The sequence below is a fragment of the Heliangelus exortis genome, chromosome 1 (genome assembly GCF_036169615.1).
Source record: "Heliangelus exortis chromosome 1, bHelExo1.hap1, whole genome shotgun sequence".
NCBI classification, from domain to species: Eukaryota; Metazoa; Chordata; class Aves; order Apodiformes; family Trochilidae; genus Heliangelus; species Heliangelus exortis.
In genome coordinates, this window is record NC_092422.1 from 84,419,148 (window position 1) to 84,442,912 (window position 23,765).

The 23,765-nt window shown below is 40.6% G+C and overlaps 1 protein-coding gene across 1 annotated transcript in view; it reads right to left on the reverse strand.

Moving 5' to 3' along the window:
• Positions 1–8,912: 8,912 nt before the first annotated feature.
• Positions 8,913–23,765, reverse strand: part of MED14 (mediator complex subunit 14) — a 39,085-nt gene continuing 24,232 nt past the window's right edge. The window contains exons 17-31 of the mRNA XM_071751137.1: positions 23,198–23,358; positions 22,804–22,950; positions 22,628–22,719; positions 21,127–21,279; positions 20,638–20,907; positions 19,403–19,558; positions 18,720–18,831; positions 17,956–18,087; positions 16,721–16,903; positions 15,795–16,030; positions 14,955–15,134; positions 14,649–14,756; positions 14,141–14,266; positions 13,344–13,533; positions 8,913–9,529 (exon numbers count right to left, since the gene is read on the reverse strand). Of these exons, the coding sequence (XP_071607238.1) occupies positions 9,456–9,529; positions 13,344–13,533; positions 14,141–14,266; positions 14,649–14,756; positions 14,955–15,134; positions 15,795–16,030; positions 16,721–16,903; positions 17,956–18,087; positions 18,720–18,831; positions 19,403–19,558; positions 20,638–20,907; positions 21,127–21,279; positions 22,628–22,719; positions 22,804–22,950; positions 23,198–23,358 (2,320 nt within the window). The 3' untranslated portion in view covers positions 8,913–9,455. The remainder of the gene's footprint in view (positions 9,530–13,343; positions 13,534–14,140; positions 14,267–14,648; positions 14,757–14,954; positions 15,135–15,794; positions 16,031–16,720; positions 16,904–17,955; positions 18,088–18,719; positions 18,832–19,402; positions 19,559–20,637; positions 20,908–21,126; positions 21,280–22,627; positions 22,720–22,803; positions 22,951–23,197; positions 23,359–23,765) is intronic.

Consider the following 23,765-nt stretch of genomic DNA (forward strand, 5'->3'; position numbering starts at 1 on the left):
ACCACATGCTGTTATGCAAGGGGAGGAGGCTCAGTGAGATGCAGGATGTAGTGTGGAAAATCCAGTTGTTTCCCAGCCCATCGAAGTCAAAGCAACAGCACATTGATGCTGCTGTGCTGTGGCACTGACCCAGCAGCCCATGGCAGAGGGCATTCATCGTCTCACTTTGTGATTTCCATCCATAACTGAATGTACTCTTACACCTGGAGACCCAAACCCAGAAAAGGAGGGCAATTACAGCTGCCTTTGCCCTGTTTTCAGCTGTGTCCCCCAGCACCTCTCCTAGGATGGTCTGAGCCCTCTGGCCACCCACCTACCTGCCCACCCATGCAGGGAAGGTGGGCACAAGGCTGCTGAGGCCACCTGAGGTTGCTTCTGCCCTCTTTGTGAAAACGGGCACAAGGAGTGATGGAAAATTTAATAAATTGCCAACTGATGTTCCTGGTTAGAAGAACATAATTTCCTGAGGTTGCAGTTTTCTTTTACACTGCAGCATCGAAAATTAGTAAAAATCACTGCGGCCTTGTGATCAAATTGTCCTTGAAAGCAGCGAGGCAGCCAAGGTCACCAGCTCTGAGTATCCCCTGCTCAGACCTGGCAAACGTGCTGCTGAGGAACTCCCACTGCCTGGGCAATCCCTGGGAGCACTGATAAGCTTAAGCAGTGCCTATGTGCTGGGGGCAGTGCTGGGCCACATCTCCCTGAGAGCTTGAGCAGGGAGCAAATAAAAGTCTGCTGTGTCCCACAGTGAATCACTGGAAGGAAATTTTTGGTGCTGAGAGTATAGGGAATATAACCAAGTTTCCATGTTGGAAATGAATTTATGAAGATAATCTGTGAAGTGAAACAAAGGTTCTCAGAGCAAATCCAGATTTACTCCAGGTTTGCCAGATTTTGTGAACAGAGCACTGATGGTCAGGATGGGGTGGGAGGAAGGGTGGGAGCAAAAGAGGGGACCATGCACAGGGTGAGCACTTTTCTTCAAAGTGGACAAGGGGAAAACAAGAAAACAACCCCTCTAATACAAAATCTTGCTTTTGAAATACTGAAAGAATTCCATCTGAAGCAATACTAGTGTGCCCCCATTGAGTACACTGCAGAGCCAGGTAACAAGGAACAGTGGTATAGCATTTTCTTATGGATCCAGATATGTCCCAAGTAACCATGAGGTTAAAAAAACCCAAAAAAACCTGTTACAGTTGTTAAAAAAATACATGGAGTCATAGGAAGCTAGGCTGGAGGATATGTTTCCCCAGAAAAATCAACATTTAATTTAAACCAATATCTCCAGTGCCAATATAAGAATTGATTTTTGAATCAACAATAAAAAACCCACTACCACCACCACCAAAAAACGTACTTGCTGAAGGTAAAATTAGATTTGTCCTATCAAATAATCTATGACAACAGAAGAGTGGAGGAGAAGGAAACGCCACATGTGCTAAAAGCTTTATTTTAACTCCTGATCTATGGTAGAAAACAACCAAAAGCTGTGCAGGGAGGAGGGCTAGAGGAAGCTCTCAGCCAGACAATAGCAGAGACTGTAAAAACAGTCTTATTTAGATCAGAAAAGCAGGATCCTGGCAGTACATTCTTTAGTAAATGCATATCTAAAACTAAGGTTAGAAATGACCAGTGTGGGCAGAGGTTCACAGCTGAATCCCAGCTCTCATTTTCATTTTTGTTCCTAAGGCTCCCAAGTCAGCTTCAGCCCTAAGACTTCAAGGGGCAAGAATTAAATGGAGTCATTCCAGCTGAAAAAAAATAATGACCCAGTTTCTCCAAGGAAAACATAAAAGCAGTCAAACACAGCCAAGTTTGGGGCAACACTGTGAGGTCTGTCAGGTAGGTTCAACTAAGTATGTTAAGCATTCTCCCACAGCTGGAAACAGAAGGGTTAAGCACATCTTCCTTCCCACCTAGGTTCAAAGCAACATTTTTAAGTTTTTGCCACAGTCAAAGTGTTTATGGAGTTCAGAAAGGCTCCGTGCAGCCCTAGGTCTCCTTTGGTGTGCTGGAGCAGGTGCCAGCCAGAAGCAGGCTCCTCCTCAGGACACCTCTCACTCAAGAGGAGGATGTGAATTAATTCTCTAGGACTGCTCTGCTCCTGCACAGCTTGTATGATTCTCATTTTGTCAGCTTTAACCTGTACTCTGCAAATCCCCAAACGAAGCTAATCCTTCATGTTTTAGCATTTGGGGCAGCCTGGCAAAGAGTTGGGAAGGAATGGAGGAGGGCATTATTTATTTATTTATCGACACATCTGTTTATTTATTTACATCTTTATTTAAAAACCTGTGCAACTCAAGTGGGAAGTGGGTGTGCATTTGGAAAGCCAGAGAGAATATAGGAGTAAGATTTGGATCAAGGTATGAATAGCTTTTAAGTAAACTGCTGCAGCCTGGTCACCCTCCCTTTCTGTCCCTTGTGGTTCATTATCAAAATGTTGCTACATTCGGATTTGCAAAAAAAAAAACCCCAAAACCCAAAACATTCATATTGAAAAACAAAACAAATCCCAAAAGACAAAAAAGCAACCCCAAACCCTGGTAACCCCTCTCAGCTGTCTTCACTAGAATTAGAATTTGTGTATAAAATTACTGTCAATATAAACCACTTTAAATTATTAAAATGCTAAACTTCCTAACATTTCCTCCTTGTTAAATCAAACTATGCAGATATAAATAAGGTTTCAGCCAGTTACATTTTCTCTAAACTCCAATATTGACAAGGTGGCTTTATTATTTTTTAAACCACCTCCTTGTTTAAGCTCTGCTAACTTAAGTCCTCCAGAGTCATAGTGTGATGGATGCAAAATCTTGACTGTAGGACAGAAAGCTCCAAGGAACTGTAGGAGGGGAAAAAGAGCTGAGCAAAATAAATTCCCTTTGGGTTAACTGAGGAGCCCTGCTGCTGGCAGGAGCACGTAAGAAGTGGCCGAGTGTGCTGCATAATTGCACCAAGAGGCAAATGTGGGGCATTCTCTGCAAAAATAGCCAAGCTGGACTAGAGCAAGAGAGTTGTGAGAAGATGGAGACCATTTCTGATCCCTTTTGGAGGGGCTCCAAGTTTGTCAGATGGCAACATAAAAATCTGCCTTTGCTCCTTCTGGCCTTCAGCAGCGAATACTTTGTTTGAGGTCAAACAAGGAATCCTACAGAGCTACCTGCCCACTGCTTTCCTAAAATTAACCTTTCCAAAATGGTAAGCCAAGTTCAATTAGGAGACCTGATGTACCTTCTCAGACAGCATCTCCTGTTCTTCTAGAGCTCTTGGAGTTTCTCCTTTATTAATTCCTGCTCTTTTTCATTTACTTGCACAGAGACCAGGCACCCTCACATCTCTTTTTCCAGTTCACCTCATGGATCTGCCTCCTCCTGTGCACAGACAACCCAACCTGGTGACTGAAGCTGTTTGAGGCATGAAAAACAGAACAGGCAATGCCAGCCTGTGAGAGATGTTCCTCCACCCTTCCAGTTAAAAGGATGGTGTCCCAGCACCTGGGCTGGGAAAGCAGCAATGGGGAAGCAGGAAAAGAGCCAGGGACAGTCCCTCTACCCAGCCTGTGGTGGGTCCTTCCCAGGATGCTGAACACCTCTCATCCAGTCTGTGCTGCAGTTCTCACTCTGGCTCCCTACCTAAATTTAAGATAGGTCTTTGAAAAGAGAAACGTGTTCAGGTGGATTTTGTTGCTGTTCTTGCAGGAGAATGGATCATGATGCTTCTAAAATCATGATTTAACAGCTGCTGCCTGATTGTAATACTCTGTACAAAGGGACTGGAGCACAGAAACAAGGTGGAAAAAGGTCAGTTTTTTTCCTTGGACATTTAAAAATATCACCTCATGCTCACACCTTTCTGTGGCTGACAATCTCTGCAGTGCACCACAAACTACTCCTCAGAGTAGTGAGGATCCCCAAAACCTTCACTCTTAGGGGGCACTGAAAGGACTAGTGAGCTTAGGCAAAATCACAAAACTTTAAGATGGAGCTTGTCAAGTCTATAGGCAGCACATAACAGCACATTTGACTGCAATGGATCTGGGTTTGGAGACACAGGAGGCCACTGTCATCCCTATATTTCTGGTGAAATGCAAAGCAGAACCCCTCATCTTTTTTTTTTTTTTTTTTTTTTTTAATACCTGTAAGAGTGGTCAGACCTCTGGCATCTTCTGCACCATAAAGTGAATCTCAGATCTCCTACCCAAGCCCCTTCATCCAGGAGGGAAACAAACCTCTTATTTCTGCAGAACTCAGCAGTTCATCAAGGTCTCAAGTTCATCACAGAGAATGTGAAGAGCAGCAGCAGTCCCAGAGCAGAGCCATGTCCAGCACTGGTACTGCTACTCACAAATACCTCACACAATGTAGAGCTGTCAGTACTATGTATTACGAAATAAAAGAATACTCTGTGGAAATACTGTAGTCAGGATGACCTCTGTGACTACCTGCAGCTGTGTCTCTGAGACAGTCATAAAGTTAAAAAGATTGAGGAGCACTGCTGCATCCCATCAAACTGCCCCCAAAACTTTAATATGCCTCCAAGGTAGGTAAAACTACACAACAAAACCCACACAGCTGTCGGGTCACCTTGGGCTTCAGCTGCAGAGTGCCCACCATCACTGCCTGACCAAGAAAGCCACCAGCATTTCAAGGACATATCATCTAAAGTAAATGAACCAAACTGGAATAATCCTCCTCCTGGATGCCCAGAATGTGCTGCATGCTAGTTAACAGTGTGTTTGAATTAAAGCTTGATTCCTTCAGGCTTAAATCTTATTATGTTTGAGCAGCTGACCCTTCAGTAAATTGAATGTGGAGAGTACCACACTGTGTCAAACTGTACAATGAGCAAGAGGTGGGGGGGTAATTTTTTTTTTTTTTTAAAAGAACCTATCTGCACCAAAACAAATTCAGGAAAACAAATGCAGAAGTGTATAGAAGAAAGTAACATTCAAACCTGATTTCAGAATCAACAAGTGTGCTTTCACTTGTTGACTATCACCAACTATGTATAGACCTGGTTACCTGAAGCAAAGAAAAGGATGAATTTATTTCTAAAGTGTGCCCTGGTCCCCAGTAGTGAGGTATCATGACAGGAAAGGCACTACCCAGCACAACAGTCACTTACCTGCTGCTTTGCAGCCTTGCCAAGCTGCATTCAAGGTTCTGTTTGTCACAGAGGAAGCCTCAAAAACAGGGATGCAGAATGGAGTCTGATGCCTGATCAGGGGCAGCCCCTGCCACAGAAGGACTGGAAGGGCCATGGTCAGGGCTGCTGGGGGCATGGGGACAAGTTCCATCATGAGGGGCCCTTCCAGGAGGGCAGCAGGGAGGTGGGAGTACGATGGGTGGGAGGGCTTGGGTTATGGCATCGTGGGAGATGTGAGTGCTTCACGACCACAGTGGAGGTTTCCTAAAGGTAGCATAGGACTAATTTATTTTTTAATTAGGTGCAACGACCCTGAAAGGAGTTATCAGGGAGGCAGGCATGTCCCCAGGCAAGGCAGAGGAGAGTGAGGGGACACTTTCTTACCCGGACTCGCTCTGTCCTGGGAGCTGCCTGCCCCAACGCATGGTCAGCAAAACCCTTGCCCACCTCAGACCTGCCTATTAGCACACCACGTTGTGGAGTTTCTGACAAATTCCCCTTTTAGCCTCTGCTCCCCAAAAGCCTCAGGTGCAGCTGAAACACCCCCGCTTTGATATTTACATCTTTGGCAAACGTGTGTATGTGTTGAGAAACCACAGGAGAAATAAAACCAGTCAATGACAAGCCTAAACATCATCCTTTTTAACCCCGGGGAGAGCCCTATTTCACATAGCAGAGACCACTCTCCCTTCAGCACTCGCTTTGCCCCATGCTTTGTGCAGCAGGGGCTTCAGCAAAGTGTGAGGAGATGGTGGGCTCTGGGGGCTCTGCCTCCCCTGCAGGCCCCTCTGTTTCTCAAGGCAGGAACTGAAGCTGCCCAAGCTTCAGCTGCTGTAGCTTTTCTGCACCCGTGCTGCTCCACACAGCCCCCAGACACCAGGGGTACAGCCCTTCCTCACTCAGCATCTCTTATCTTTCAGAGCAGCAGCTGGACATTTCCTGTAAAGCCTATTACATGTGGTCATTTCCCAAATAAGTTAATTACTGCTCTGGAAGAATGTGAGGAGTACACAGGGAGAGAGTCACGGAGGGAAGGGCAGCACAACACTGCTGCCGGGGCGTGCGATAGCTCCTGGAGGAAAAGATAAGTCTGAAAAACATAACTAAAAATTTATCATCTACCCATTGAACACCAAACCCCCAGCGGCTGTTGGAGTGCCTCAGGAAAAGCCTCACGTACATCTGAAGTCAATGTGCTTCAATCGAAATACAAACCTCCTGATTATATGGCTATTATGGAGTTACACAGCAGTCACAACTCTGTAACTGCAGTCTAGATGCTTTGTAAGGGTAATACATTTCAATTACACATTATTGAAGTACATTCTTACCTTCAAAACATGCAGAATTCTGCAATTCACAGAATTTTTTTTCAGGGGAAAAACTGTGACCTCTTGAGCTAAAATAACCAGTATAGAACAACTTCTGAAGTGACACTTTTGACAAGTTAATCATAAATCCGAATAAAATGACCCAAATATTCTCCTTCTAGTCTGACGTTTTTGTACAGAAGATTGGTTTAAAATGCCCACTAACAAGAGTAGTTTTCAACTAATAGATGAAAGCGAACATTTGCCTGGAGACAAACTATAGCTCTTGAAATAATAACAGCTTCTAGTTTTATGGAGCTGTGTTTTGTCTCAGCTACTTACTATCAGAACTTGTTTCCTGCAGTCTTTGTAAACTCAGTGAAGGCATCCGCATCCTTAAAGGCAACACTGCAGGACACTCAAATGTGCAACGATAGCATTTAATTTAAATTTAGTTTCAAGCAAAAAAAAAAAAAACCCAAGAAACCCAAACTCTAAACCTCATCTTGATTGAGCTCCTTGTAGGAGTGTTCACAGGGTTCAATAAAGCCTCTCCTCTCTCTTCTATATTAAGAAAACCTTTAATGTGATCCATATTTGTTACCTGTAAAGCCACAAATCTATTGATGCCATCCAGGGGAGCTTTTTGGATAGTTTAAAAGTTGTGCTCCCATTCAACACCGGCTAACGTTGCTATGCCAGATCAGTAACCACTTCAGAACTGCTGTTTTTCTCTGTACAATTTCTCTCACACTTGTCCCACAGGCAGGTTCATCAGAAACAATCTATGGGGACTGCAGGATGTGGAGTCACTGCACCCTTTTTAGTGAAATAAATGCACAAGCAAATTACCTGTATCAATTAAAATCCACAAAACCCGTAACATCTGGTTACCACAAAACTGGAAAAAACACATGAAAAACAAAACTTAAAACTGTGCTTGTAAATACGCACAGCAATTTCTTTGAAATTAACAAGTGAACAAGTGCCCCTGGTCAGTGGGAAATTCTTCCTTTTCTAGTTGCATTTTCCTTCGGATTTTAAGTATTTAGGATAAAGGCTTAAAACATGGAATATGTTACGAGTGGTGTGTATAATATAAAATAAAATTCAGCCTTCCCATAGTTTCATATTGGGATAGCCATCTGTCACTAGGTGACATATTTTGTTTTCCCTGCTCTGGGAGGAACATTTCCCCCCCTCCCTTTTGCTTTCAAGAGCTGAAACTCTCAAGGGAGGCGTGGGGATGCGTGTGCTTTGCCCACCAGCACTCCCCTGCCCCTTAGCAAAGAACGATACTTCTGAGTATCAGAAAGGTTCTTTGAGGCATGGGAATGCTCACACCTTGAACCCAGACTAAGAGCCAGCACCAGAGCCAGTCTTTTCCAGACCTACTTGTATCACCTTGCAGTTTAAAAACATCAATTTAAGTTGTGAAAAGATAGAAATATAAAATCCTTCCAAAAAAGTAGCAGCAGCAATACTTAAAGACAGTCAAGGTTTTCACTTCAGTTGGATTAGTTTTGTATTTCAGAAGCAGAAACTGCATAACCATAGATACACAAGGGGCAGAGAAGTACTGATACAGATACCCAAAAACACAGTTTCAAGGCTGAAATGTGGACACTGACCAAAAGTTTATTTCAAATGGCACAACCTTTGAAAGAGACTTGTTCATTCATGGGGAATGAAGCATTGCGACAGCTGTAGGAGCTATGGGCAGCCTCAAAGCCAGCAAGGCAGGCTAGAATACATCCACTAAATGATTTTAAAAATTAGTTTAAAACATCCATTAGTTTAAAACAGAGCTCAGAAAAGGGAGTGAGGCAGCGCAGCAGAAAGCTAGTCTTGAAGGAAGACAGGAAAACAACTTAAACTCAATAAAAATTTGAGAATACTGATCCATGAGGACAAATGGTTAAAAGACAGAGTAATTCCCAAGGTTGGAAATTTTATTCAATTAGAAGAGTCTTCAGTCATCAGTGACAAAGTTATCTACATGCATCTAATTCAAAAAGTTAAATGTGAGATTGTTTCTTTTTTGGATCAGCCTCTCCAATTTCATGGCACACAGTTCAAGCTTCTATCTTACCTGCCTGTACAATAAGACAAGTGAGAGTAATAGTTCAGATCTGTCTATAACTACAAACTCCAAGAGAGATGAAAAAAGATGCTTTCTTCCACTGAACTGTAAGAAATTCATAACCGTTTTAAGTAATTACTGGTTATTTATACAATCCAGAATATTAACAAACTCTTGTTTACTATGACTTGGAACAAATCAAACCCACAGAAGAAATAAATAAGGTGTTGGGTTTTTTAAAGTTAGCTGGACATGTGTGTGGGGGAAACAGGATGAGATACAGAGATAGCCAAGGAAGTGTGATTACAAGAGATCTGGCCAGTCGCTACAGTGGAGAGGAATGAAATTTAACATTATACAACATCCAGTTTAAGATTTTTTAATCCAGTTTATTAAATATTGCTTTTTGGGGACATGTTTACAACAAGCCCAAATAAATTGTTTAAGGATTCAAAGCAGTCATATTAAAATACAGCTTCAATATAAAGTTTGTCACAGTTTTACAGTATTCAAAAATGACAGACCTGCCTTAAAAAAAGACTATTACACCAAAACATAAGAAAAACAGAAAAACAAACAAGTTTGGCATTTTCATAATCTTTATAGTATAAAACAGAATATTAAATCTATTACCAGCAAGCTGATACTTCATTCTATTACCTAGTCTGAAGTGTCTCCCATTAAAACACACTATACAACAGCACTATACAAAAGTCGTGGTGATACTCATTTGATGAAAGTGCATCCCTGAAAGTTTGCCAGTTTATTATAGTTAGCTCTTAGAAAAAAAAAAAAAAAAAAAGTAAAATTAAAACGTCCTCTTTTAACCGAAGGCTTAACTTTTTTAAAAAAATTTTTTATTATTATTTTTTTGCTGTTTTGTCTCATTTTCAGCCTTCTTTTAAAAGTGTCTAGGGACGCCCACCAGGGGGCAGCGTAAGATTAACCATCAAATCACGAACGGCTGCAAATATTGTGCATTCACCTGGAACAGGGAAAAGAGACAGGTTAGCATGGCTGCACCGAGAGAGCCCTTCACCCGAACGAGATCGCGAGGCAGCACGCAAGGATGACTCCGACCACGCCGGCACGGCCACTGCCCCGCGTGGGCAGGGGTGGGCGGGCACTGGGAAACATCTCTTCACCAAAAGGGCTGTCGGGCACTGGGAGAGGCTGCCCAGGCAAGTGGTGGAGTCACCATCCCTGGAGGTATTTAAAAGGCGAGCAGATGTGGTGCTTAGGGACACGGTTTAGTGGTGGACTTGGCAGTGCTGGGCTAATGGTTGGACTTGAGGATCTTAAGGGTCTTTTCCAACCAAAATGATTCTGTGATTCTATAAGCGGTGACTGCAACTCGCAGATCCCAGCCACCTCCAAGGACAGGGGGATTTATGACTATTTTCACTGCTGTAGCTCCAGCTTTTGCAACAAGACTGCTTCTTGTTTGCCACGAAATGGCAAAAAACTCAACTTTCAGCAGCTTTTGACTGTCAGGTTGAGTTATACATATAGTTTTCCATTGTACCCGTGATACGTTTCTGTATATTATTAACATAAAAGCAGTACAACTTATAAAAAAACCCAACTTTGCAATGATAATTTTCCTGCATATTGTTCACTAAAAGCACTATATCTTATAAAGAAAAAAAAAAAACCCAAACAATTTTTTTCAAGTTCTATTTGTATCAATTAAGATCAGAAACGAAACATTTCAAAAGATCCAAGCCTGAAACAGCTGGAAGACACTTTTTTGTCCTAAGCACAGTTTTGGAAACATTCCTAATCCCAAGACTGGGCAAAAGTCAGAAATCTGTTTCTTTCAAGTGAATTGTTTTGGGCCTACCCTTGCTGTCTAAACTGTGAAATCAAATGCAGAGCAAATGGACTTTTGTTTCAAACAGCTGAGAACGAATACAGAGAGGGAAGAACAGCCACAGTTGTCTCAGGTTTTGAATACCAGCATTTTTGACAAAAAGCACATGTATTCTGAAAAAGCCTAAAAGAAGTTAAAACCAGCAGAATGAAAAAGGTTAAATTAGAACAACAAAAGGTGAAGTCTTAGGCAGCTGTGACTTTGATCTATTGGTTCCTGGTAAGAGAATACAACTCATCACCACTATCATACCCTGGTCACTGTGGGGTAAATTTTTCCTGTGTATTTCAAGAAATATCAATTAGAAGCCACTGAAATCTGTTGCTGAAGAAGCAACACTGTGAGCAAAGAGCTAAGAGCTGAGGTTGTTCAGATGCATTAATTAGTCCTAACTGCCAAACTAGGGATTCCAAAGATTACTGTATCAAAAGTACAAGTACAGGCTAAATATCACCCCCACTGCATCACTGAAAAACGCTTAGTTATGAAGTGCTGCTTCCCTGTTCCACTGAGTTGTGAAGATACATCACGAGTTCATTGAACTCCTCTCTAGGGGTGAACTCCAGCATCTGTAGGGACTTTTTCTTTTTCTTATGAGACTGACGTCCACTAAATAATGCAGGTTGCAGACTTACAGCTCAAGTTTAACCCTATTATTCCAGTTATTGATTCCACCTCAGTTCATGCAATTATTTCCCAAAAATGAAATATTTTTCCCATGGAAGCATAGGTAATCTCAGAAAGACAGTGTACTCACAATGAGTTAACGTTTTACTGTTATACACAGTAGAATGTGTTTGCCCACAGATCTGAAAAGAAAACTCTTTCAGAAGAACTTACTTTTCAGGCACTACCATTTTATTAAGAGGAAAATTAAGCTGAATACAAAATACTTTCTCACAAAGAGAGAAAGGTAAAAAAAAAGATACAGCCAAAATGAGGCAACACTAATTACGGGTTACAATGAAAGTGCCAGTAGTATCATATGTGCTTGATGGGAGCCCTCGTCCTTTCTGAAACCATGAAAAATTCACTTAACCAAGCAAATGGCAATTACTGCAGCAGAAGAGCTAAAACAGGTAGGAAAATCTTGGGTACAGCACAATAGCACCACAAGAGAAAGGATATGCATCTGGGATCTCTCATGCACTGCTGTTGTAAAACAAGTCCTCCATCTACTTTCATCTGTTGGCTCTGCTACCACATTATAATAGCAAAGAAAAGACATCTTGCTCTCTTTTACCAGATATAATAATGTGAAGCTTGACAATTAGAACACAAAATTGTATTTTAATTGTTCTCAGGGAAGATTCTACTTTGTCCAGGTAGTGGTGGTAGAAATAAATAAATAAATAAACAAATAAACCCATACAGACTCAATCTTTAAAAACTTAGAGGAAAGACTACTAGGAATGACCTTTGCTCAGCTAGCTACATTCTTCTTTGCCTGGATAAGGTCCTGCTTGGGGCCACAAGCTCTTTTTATATGCATACTCTGCTCCTTGTACCACACTCTCAAAATACTTCAAAACTTGTGTGACAAACAAAAAATTGTCTATCCTGATCTATGTCATGATCATTAGAAGACATCTCACCTGGGATCCTCAAGAGCAGCTCTAACATTTACTCCCTACGCTGCTATATTTTGGGGAGGGTTTACCATAAAATACAACTCAGTGCAGTAACAAACACTAAGCCAAGTATCTAACCTTCCCCACACTAGGGAAATTCTGTGAGGAAGCACCTTCCAAAAGGTCCAAAACCACCTGAAGTTTAATTAACATAGCTGGAAACAGAAGTGCTATTCAAACAAGTTCTGTATCACTTACAGAATTCTTACAGGTAACCCCACACACCCTCAAGGCTACGCTCTCTCTCCTGTTTACCTACACTAACATTCTAAGCTAAACAGAAAATGCATGTTAATTTAATCTCATCACAATATGTAGAAATATATGCATATCCACACCACCAACTTAAGATAAACATTGCTCCTGTTCTAGAATTGAAATAAACCATCAAGCATAGTTAAGATTACTGCATAACAACAAGATGACTAATTATACATAAGAGAAGTAGGATTCAACCTCTAGATTCACAACTTCAATCTTTTCACTGGGTTACTGGAAAAAAGCTTTGTTCTTCAGCACATAGCTACAGCAGAACTGAAAGTTATTGTTCTTGTGAGCCATCTGTATATTAGGACCCCAAACCACTGCTTACAGACAACATGCTGCCCAAAGAACTTGCTACTGTTGTTCCACGTTGCAGAATTTAAAAAAGAAATAAATAACAAAAGACAAACAAGAGGGCAAGCAAAGCACAACGTTGCTCACAGTGCACTACCTAAGGGCCAATGAACAATCAAAATAACCTATTTAGCTCAAGCACTTCACAGCACATTTGGTGGACAGAACTGTATGCGCCTTTGTTAGTGTACACACTGACAAAGGAGGATACAATCACTGCAATTATTTTTTAATAATACACAGCACGTGGACAAGTTCTGATAGCTATTTTAACATCCCTTTATATTCTACTGATAAGCTCAATAACTTCATAATTAACCATGAAAACTGACACTTGACTGTAGCATATTTCTTGTGACTCATTCTGGGCCCATTCATTAAAAACCATGACTCCAACTGTGCAGCAAGAGCTGGGCCAACAAGAGCTGTATTCTAACACTTTGGCAGAACAGCAAAATCCAGCCTGAATGATCAGTGTAACCTCCTGGCATAAATGTCTGCTGTGTTGCCAGTACTTGCTATTAACTTATGTATTGCCTGTCACATCAGGAGTCTGTAGTCACTAAGGAGGTATGATAGAAACCAGAATTCAGACTTAAGAGAGATTTAGTTTTACACTGGAGAATTGTCACAGAAGTCTGGGTGAGGAGAATATATCTATTGGACATGTACAGTACCTGGTCGTGGTGAATTCAGTTCAGCAAACCTCTTTAGAATATTGCTAACCATCATTGGAGCAGCAACAGAAGAGTTCTGCTGCCTGGGAATGTCAGCCTGTTGTGTTGTACCCGAAGCCATATCATAAATAATTGGGACAATAATACTAACAGCTTCCTGTGGGACAGTTGTTTTCTGTGTTAACTGAAGCTGTAGGAAAAAAAAAAAGTGTTAAATCCACTGACCATGCACTTTAGTACATCTATTGATGCCATTAAATACTTTAGACCTACAGACAGCATGCACATCCACCCTGTCAGTTTTCAGACATTAATTCTGTAACAGAAATTATCAATCAGGTATGGGCTACTTTATTCTCAAAAGCACCCTACAGTGAGCATTGCCTCAGAGACAACACTACTATGGATTTGTTCTAAACATCTCGTTCCTGCTCTCTCTCTCCCAGCACCACTACTGTGTCTATCACTTAATCCAGGCAGTTAGTGCCTCGAAGAACAAAACTCCCAGAAACAGAGCATTTGAAGATCCCTGCAGCCCAGAGGGAACTGAACTCTAGGCTATATTGTCAACATCTCTCCAAGAATACCAGATATGAAGAGATGCTGTGTTTTTACAGGAGGGAGAGCAGGAATGCTATCTGAACTCATTACAAAAGAGATGCACGCAAATCTAGGCTTCAAAATGGCAGAGCATTTTCAGCTATTACAATTGTCAGAGCATGCTTATGTTTTGCTACTAACTGGTGGTGATTTTAAAGATATGCAGCCCACATTTAAAAACAGATAGCTCTACTTACAAAAAACAACATTTTGGATTTCAGCACAACAGCAGGTGTTCCTGGAGGCGCAATTGGCGGTGCACTGGGAGGAATGGTTAAACAAAACTGCACATTCCATTTCAGCTGACTTGCCTGATCAGGGAACTGTTTAGAGAGAGCAGCACAGAGTGAGAACAGCAAAGGTCTCTTATCAATGGCATAAAACAGCTGTGAATTAGGGAAGTATTATAAAATGTAGAATGTGCTTCCCTAGCTAAACTTGCAGATGTTATCAGGTTTAGCACAAGTCAGAATAACCAAAGGAACTGAGGACATGGTAAACAAGAGTACAATCAGAAAGGTTTCAGCCAGCACATGCATGGGCCTGTTATGCCATAATGTGCCTGCTTTTTTCTCAAAATCATCACTCTGAAAGAGAAGTTTCCAGGAGAGCTATAACTCCTAAATAACTATGTATTTATAGAGACTACTTTTTTTTTAATACAGTAATGGAAGTTTGGTGAACTAAATACAATGGTTAACTTACCAGCTCAAGTTTCATGATGTGTACACAGTCCCTGAGGATATGTGTTGGAGCCCCTAGTAATTTTGTGAAGGCTATTAGGGTATTTGCTTTAAAAGGTGGTCCTGCAACCTAAAGAAAGTCATGATTTAGTACTGCCTGTTTACATAATAGCTGTATCATCTTAATATGGTAATCAGCATGCACAGCTGTTAATTTTGTTTTGCAGACTTTACATGTAGCAATCAAACTCAGCAGAACCACTTAAAACACCAACAGAGATTAAAAGCACCACACAGAAATTTAAACATTAATGATTTGAGTACATACTCTTGTTTCAAAGAACTTCTCCAAAACTTGTAACTCCTCCGATTTCCACTGTCCTGTATTTTCAGGTGTTACTTTCAGTTGCAAGGTCTGGTTGGTTTTGGGATTGAGAGCAACCCTGCACTTCAGTGCTTCTGTCTTAAACATAATTACACCTGGTTCATTGGAGTTTATTAACTGTAGCTGTATAAAAAGAACATATTCAACCAGTCATTCATTGAATAGCATAAGCACACGCTGCATTCACTCACAAGACTCTCATGATCAATCTGCTCTCTTTCCAGAAAGAAACATTTCTACAGAGGTAAGACTGCCTCAAGAATCAAGCTTAGGCAAGATTTGGCTTCTTTGTCACTGAATCAATGCCAAAGAACTGAGGAGGTCAACACTGTCTGCCCCAAACCTTAAAAAACATTCATGACTGAGTAGTAGTCCAGTTACAGTCAGCTGGTAACTAATATCTGGGGCACTCCTGTCAAGTAGTGGCATTCATAGTAAGCCTGTGGCTGTTCCAGTTAACTCCCAGCAGACATGCTGAACTCACAGAACCCATGGCAACAGAACATCTGGTCAGTCTTGCTATCATACTATTTATCATATTTCATCTGACCACGCAGGTTTTCTGTTCATAATTTGTGTGGAAAAGAAGCGGAATGAAGTATTTCTGCTAAATTTTGACCCTTTGGACAGCAAGATTCAGAAGTATATCACAAGTCCACGCACAAATATATTTGAAGCATTTCAGTTTGTGCCTCATTTAAAAGACAAGGAGTACAGAAGCATGAAAAAGAAAAGTTGTGAGGTCATTCTCACAGGCCAGTATTAAAACAACCTAAACCATACCGTTTCCTGTTGTATGATCCTCTGAAGATGCCTCCTCATAATAACTGATCCAAGGAATCTCTCAAGAGGGGAGCAAAGGTAGCTGCCAGCTAGCCCTGGCACAAGCCCAGGGGTAGGAGAGGGCAACAGAAGAATATTCAAGGCACTGTGGGTGAGGATTGTAGGTATGGATGCAGCCCAAGAGCGCTGAGGTAGTTTACGAGGCGGAGGCATGCTAGTAGGCATTGCTTGGGAACCTATTGATGTGGAAAAAGCACTTGCAGTAAGGAAGGATTTAAACCCAAACATTCACTTCATTTTGAGTCACTATACAAGCAGTGAGTTCTCTGGACCAAAGCTTAGTCTTTCTCATTTAAGAATTTGGATGCCTAGTGAAAAATGATAGATAGACAAAGTCAAAGAATTAAGAGTTTCAACACACCTCCCTCCCCATGCAAAGACTTCCCCCTCCATGCAGTAACTTCAAAATCCTGTTCCCTGTCCTCTTTCTGACACATGCCAGAAGATATCAGGTTTGTACAACAAATTCAATGAGATGTAAAGATGGCTAAATCAGTCATGAAAGGGCAACATTACAACTCTATGATGTGAAAGGTTACTATTTGGGCAGGCAAATATGCTTATCACTGCTCTCATTCGAAAGAATTTTCTCTCAAGCCACAGAGCTCAATAGTTTAAGACCAATTTCTGCAGTGCAACAAGAAGCACCAATCCTGCTGAAGTTTATGCTGTATGATTTAACTCATTTTCCAATTTGTTACAGAAGACTTGAACAAGGACAGAATAAAGGCTTCATTTCCTTAGTTACTTTACTGCACAAGGGTAGGAAGGACTGTCAGGCTGGCACACAAAGCTATCAAAAAGAACAGAACTAGAAATGTTAAACATGAGTCTTCCACAGTCATTGCACTGATGAAGAAACCTACTTGTTCCAGCTCGTGGGGAATGAGAGGCATCTGGGACAGGTGAATGAAGGGAAGGGTTGGCTGGTGACATTCCAGGCATTCGTGCTGCTGGTGATGGACCAGAGACCTGGGGAGATCCTGGCCAGTTCCCTGCACGCTGACTGGGTGACATCATGGTGTATGGTGAGCTTGGGTCTATGGTACCTACGGGTTTTAGAAGACAGTTGTTATTTTTTAAAAAGTTCAAAGTTTTCCAACCTAGAAATCTAAAAAAAAAAAGCTTACCAAAATTTGTAAAGCATGAAAGTGTCTTTAAGTTTTAGACTACATTTTACAGCCATATAAAAAGCATAGAGGGGGTTGGGAAATCAAGATACAGATTCAAGGGTATTCTGGTTGTGTTTTTTGAACAGTAAAATAAAATTGAACATGCCCATATGCCTTAATGTTCAAAACATAAGAGGGTCTAAAATAAAAGGAGTTCTTGGCTATAGTTCTGGACTTCTCTTAGCAAATGAAAGCCTTAGCTACACTATTTCTTATCTATTCAGTATCTTGCAGTTACCTCTGCAAAAGTGTTTTTGATTTTGTACTCCACAACACAGACTGATTAGAACAAGCTTCTTCAACAATCTGCTGTATATCTCACTCACTTTATTCATCTTGACAGTTAAACTGGTGTGCTGAAATAACAATCTGAACTGTCCATTTATTGTGATTGATGGAATCATTTCTAATGCACTATTATTACGACAAACAATTGTTTTGGCAGCTTTTCAAAAAACTTAATAAAGGAAACAACCAAAAGGCATGCTGCTCACATAAATCTAAGTCAAACCTGCAAGACTGATATTTTCAAACTGCAAGTACTTGGACTGCTAAATCTGTTCCAGCTACTTTTCCAGGAAACATAAGCAGTGAAAATACATTAACTAGCCTAATGAGGGACAATGCTCATTAGAAGCTGCAGCCATTGTTCTGCTACAAGACCATGTGGAACTTCCCCACATTAGTAAACAGGAAAGCGTGACCGAGAGTAGATTTTTAAATTGTTAGCAACAGCTCAACATGCCATGCAACCACTTTTGATTACTGTTAAAAGCTACACCACATATATGAAAACAGCTACTTCAGCCAATTACAGAACACTTTTTTTCCTTAATTAACTTCAGTCTGCTCTGGAAGATTTGATTTCAAGAAGCAAGTGTGCTCTCCCTGGCACTATAGATATATACACCTGCCAGTACAGAACTCACCATGTGGACTGGCAAAGTTAGCTGTTTGTCCCATTGTGATTCCAAGGGAAGAAGGTGAAGGAGTTGGACCAAAGGATGCTGGTGATGGTGCTCTTAAAGCTCCGCTGGGTGAGTTTGCAGCATGCAAATTTCCTAATCAAAGACATTGCATCACTCAAAAAACATTTCCCATTTTTCTGTTATAATTTTTTCTATCAACTGTTGCAGCTCTGTCTTTTTTAGGGAGCAGCAAACAAGATGAATTTCAATCTGGTTTTGCACTCAAACTCTTATTCTGCGCATGTATAAGCATTATATTTTCAAGATTGATTCACCACACAAAGGAATCTTTCCAAAATACTTGGCTTGAAGAATACCATTTCCCCTCTGCCCAGCCCTTCTCCAGATCTAAATATTTTCACCTATTGCACTATACAGCTACAAGCAGAAAGAAGAGCTTTGGTGATGAGAAGTTTTTCAGAAAAAGCAGGTATTCAATATTAATAGGTTTTGATCTGAGCAAGTTTTAAGCCATAAGAACGAAACAGTCCCAAATACTACATAGCTACAGATGACAGTTTTTCTGAATGACTTTTTAGCTTCAAAATATACTTTCTAAAATATAAATGGCAGGACTTTGCTATTTTTCCACAATGTAAGGTGCACTCTCTAGGCCAACTTGGAGCTAAACATAGCTCAAATAACAGAAAAAGCATAGACACACAGAAAGAGCTTCATGTATATTTCCAGCACATGACTAGCACACAATCTCTCAGCCATCTTACCTGGTGACTGTGTGTGCATCATAGATGGAGATGGTGTCACTGTGTTGTGATAAGAGGTGGGTGGTGAAGTAAGAGGATATGCTCCTGATGCTCCTGCTTGTTTTGCAAATGGCTGAAATTGTCAACACAGGACAACAAAAATTTTTTATTATTGAATACTAAAACTGAAGTTAAGTATGTACAGGAGAATAGTAATGAGAGTTTTGCCCCTGCCTATGAAATCTTATAGGTTCATCAACATAGTTGTCTGATTTGCTATATCATCTTGTTCTGGACTCACTATTCTTTCAGTGACTTTTTGCAGCTTCTCCTAAAGACATAATACCTCTGTACCCCATTCCTTTTTAACTGCCACACAACAATAGCACAGCCTCCTGATTTTTGCTCCTCTCGTTTATCTTTAACAGTTCTTTCCCCTCCCTCAGTTCTTTGCTTCTAAGACATCAAGTCTCATGTGACCTTCTAAAGCTGCTGTTTGCATGCTATGGGCTGTTTACACTGGAATGAGAAATAGCTGAATAAATTAATAATTTTTGCCCCAAGGGCAATCCACAGCAGAGCAGTTTTATCATCTCCCTTTCCATTTTTTTTTTTTTTTTTTGCTAATCCTTTTAGAATGCAAGTTCTTAAAAAGCTACTATAGTGGAAGACAATAAACATTTCTTATTTTGCTTGTACTATACCTGTTGTTGTGGTTGCTGTGGTGGCTGCTGGGGTTGAAGCTGTGATATCAAAGAATCCATCATGTCTCCTCCAATAGGAGAAGGTGGGTTATCATCTTCATTTACAGACCGTCTTCGTGCATCCTGATTGCTATCGACAAACATGTTCAGGAACGTCTGTGGAAAAATCATTTTTGTTAGGAGTCTCCCCATTTAAATTGTATTACATAAAAGAGCACAGTAATTTACTGAGCTCTGATACTAACTTTGTCGACCATAGCACATAAGAAACAGGCCTATCACCACAACTAACTACTAGCAGAAATTCATTGCATATACTATGAGTAGTTTGCAAAATAAATCAATTTATAAACAGAGCTTCTCAGTGGATGTTTAAGCTCACTTCCCTTTTTCTTTTAAAAAAGAGGCCTTGCATTGCCCTTGTACCCAGAAGACTTTGCCAACCCACTTGAACTATTTCCTCCTCTCCCTTCCCTGTTTTATGCCTTATAATTTTCCATTGGTATCTATAAACCCCTTCCTCTTCCCATTAGTCTTCCAGTTAGAATTCATGAAAGAGGCAGATGTTTAGGATCCGCTAAATGCGGCAGCAGAAACCCAGTGTTCAGCTGCAGCTGTTGGAAGGACAAAATTGGCAAACCATCCTGTTTCACAACGGGTACCACTTTACAATATTTCAGTATAACTAGTGCTGGTACAAGCTGCCCTCAGCTAAGGTATCTGTCAGCATGCACAGACTGATTTTTCAGGAAGAGCAAACCAACACTGTATTCAGAAGCAAAGCCACAGGCTCCTGCCACAAACGGATGGAAGCCATTTTAAACCAAATGTTTTTGTCTAGAATTATCTGACAGTGTTTTCTTATCTAAAGTATACGATCACTGTGCTGCAACACATCATAGTCTGCTGTTAATCCCGGAGAAAACGACTAGCTGGGCCACAAAGATTTATCAAGTTTTAACAAAAAAGTTTTTTTAGCAAAAATGCCTGAAGTAGCCTCTTCCTTAGTTTATTAAATACATCAGGAAAAAAACCTCTGACACTCGATGCTAGTTTTTCTAGAGGAAATATTTTAATTCAAACTAATTAACAAATCTACTCATAAATCAGAACATTTCTTCTGTGCTCAGAATTTTCAAAGGATTGCAGCTTTTCACCAAAAAGGCTTCATAAAAGACCATGTTAGAAGCTCACTTATTTTTTTTTAAGGCGTCAGAAAACACAGAAACGCTCACCTTCAATCCAGGTGCAGGGTAAAAACCTTCAACAATTTTGCTGTTGTCAAAGAGGCTGTAGGCCCCATCACGTATGGCTACAACGCCACGGCTCCGGCAGTAGATGTCAATGCAGTACATGTTCCTGAATGCCAGCCTGATGTGTGTGGGTGACTGGGGCAGAATTGAGAAACACTGATAGGCAGTGTTGGTGCGTTGAGTCAGACCCAGCATGGGCACTGTTGGAAGTTTGTTGATGGCATTTAATGGAGCCTGAGTGTCAAACAAAACCTAGGAGAGAACAGATATTGGGAAATCAGATAGCTTACCTTTAAGTAAAGGTCGGGGAAAAGGGGGCATAAGGGACAGACAGTCTTCCTCGAGCCCCCTTCTGCCAATGAGATCCATAAACAACCATAACACACATGCAACTTTAAAGAGAACACTTTAATCAGAATTCAGCTCTCAATTATCTTGCACTTTTTCTGAGAGAAGTTGTTAAAATGTTACCTGTAACAACTGCACCACATTTGGTGTCTTATTAAACATGTCCTGGAGCTGGTGCAGAATTGTGTTGTGACAATTACTGCAACCTGAGTTTGGGCCAACTGTTCCCAGTGAAATGTGGAACTTCTGGAGCATGGAGTTCCACTGAATGCTGATCTGGAATATCAAAAACATAAAATGGTCTTGGAAACTATAACGAGTAGGAAGTTATAAAAAGAAAGCTAGTCTGCTGTCATTTTTCATCAAACCTCAACAAATTCCTGACTGTATAACCTTCCTAAAAGTTGCTGAGATTCTGAAAAAAAGTGCTGTTAGCTTTAGCATCTATTTCAACTAGTTGGATTGTTGGCAACCACAAAACTGGAAATTACTTTAGCAAGTCAATAAGAACAAAAGCCTTTTTTTGCCAAAGACGAGACAGAGAAAATGAAATTTGAGAGATTAGTGCTGCAGCGTATTGATTAATGAGTTAAAAATCACAGAATCACACAGTGGTTTGGGTTGGAAGGGACCTTAAAGATGATCTAGTTCCAATCCCCCTAACATGGGCAGGGACACCTGCCCCTAGGTCAAGTTGCTCAAGGCCCCATCCAACCTGGCCTTCAATACTTCCAGGGAGGGGGCATCCACAACTTCCCTGGCCAAGTGTCTTACCACCCTCACAGTAAAGAATTTCCTCCTAAAGAAACTGTTGCAGAAAGACTGGGTTTCTTAGCTATATCACACAAAACTGAGAACTAGACAGCCCAATATGCAAAGAAGTGACATGCCAAATCCTTACCACTGCTTGTTAAATATGCCAATAAAATGCACATAAAAATACTCTTAAAATTTCAGCTTAGAGAATGAACACGAAATTTTCTTCCTGGAAGATTTTTAAGTGTATTAGCTACTTTGCACCAGTTGCACACAAAAATAACATTCTTAGTCTGCAATAAATACAAATTTACTTCCCCCTCTACTTTGCATTTAATGCAAGGGTGAGAGGAAGCACGCAATTATCACAGGAATTAATAAGGTGTAAATTTAAACACTGAAGAGGAAGCTAGAGCTCTGAGCAAAGGAACAGCACTGCTACAAAATAATTAACGACTACCTCATTTGAAAGCACAGTACTACATTTAAAGCTTTGTTAGAATTTCTTCTCAAGCAGCATTAAGTACACAGCTTACATATACCCATATATCCCAGTATACAACAGTGACCAGTAGCAACACTTTTTCAGGAAAAGGCTGCCACATTAACTTTCATCAATCAGGAACACACAACTGTCCTGCCACAATTTGAAGCATCTTATACAAGTTTTCAAAAATTCTGAACATCTAGTACCCTCACAGAATAGTAATATCTGGCACCTTCCGTTTCTGTCTTTCAACATTAATTAATATTAATTGCACAATACTGCAAAATACAAGGAAATATTTTGTAGCACAATTCAGAAAACTCCAGTCCAACACACTCTATTTTCAAGCACGTATTTAAAGTGCACTTAGGAGTTACTTACTGAGCTTCCCTTGGTAGTTCCATAACAAAGGATAAGTTTTCGGTAATTGTAGATACGAACTTCCGAAAAAATGTTTAAGTGGTTGGGTATGTCTGAAGAGGGGAAGGAAAAAAGTTAGGGAGAAAACAGTAACATGCAAACACCTAATTTTAATGAAAAGGAGATGATTTCTGTACCAGGTAAAGATCGTGCAAACTCCAGGACACATTCATACAGCCGAGCAATACTGTTCCAGTCATTAAGGAACATCTCAACCACTTTGCGACCTCCAACTGGTTCAGATAACTGGTTTTCATATGTCAGGTAAACATGACGTGTTGGTCCTGCAGCATTAGGAGATGGCAAGCACTGATTAAACTAGTGGTTCCTAAACTGTGGTTTACAGACTATGAGTGAACTGTGGCAAGAGACCAGGAAGCATATTTAAATAATAAAAGCACATCAATTAAACGGTAAAAATTTTGATTCAGGTGTACTGTGGTTTATTAGAAATCTTTAAAGATGTCTGTCGTCCAGTAACATCAAAGAATTAAAACTACTGAAACGTCAGTCTTCCTAATTAAAACTTACCTTGCTCTCTGGATGAAGTGCTATTAAGTGGACAGTTTGCAAACACCAGCTCAGCCACCCATGTGCGATTATTTCTACCTTGTAATCGGAAAGTGCAATCAAGAAGAGATCGGTCCAGAGCCTTCTGTGTTTCTTCGTTCACACCTTTACAGGGAGGAATTCTATTCATGAAGAAAAAAGGATCTCAATTATACAGAGTACAGTTCCAAAACTAAAAATACTACCTTTTAACATTTCCTGAAGGCCTTCCAAGTCTGGATATGAAAGAATGAACAAATCAACAGAAAAGATAACTAGGCTGCACAGTGAGATATCCTATTCCTCATCAAGGACTATTGTAGGTGTGTTAAAACAGCACTCTGAGTTAAGACTAATTTTTATATGGATTGAACACCTGCAAACTACAAACTGATAAAAGGATCTGCTGAACTGCCCTGATCTCCTGGCACATTAAGAGCACACTAATATAAAGCCTTTACGCAGAGAAACAAGCTGAAAAAGATGAAACTAAGTTCTGTGGCAACCTGAATTCATAAACTATTTTCACTTAAGTTCATTCTAAATGCAA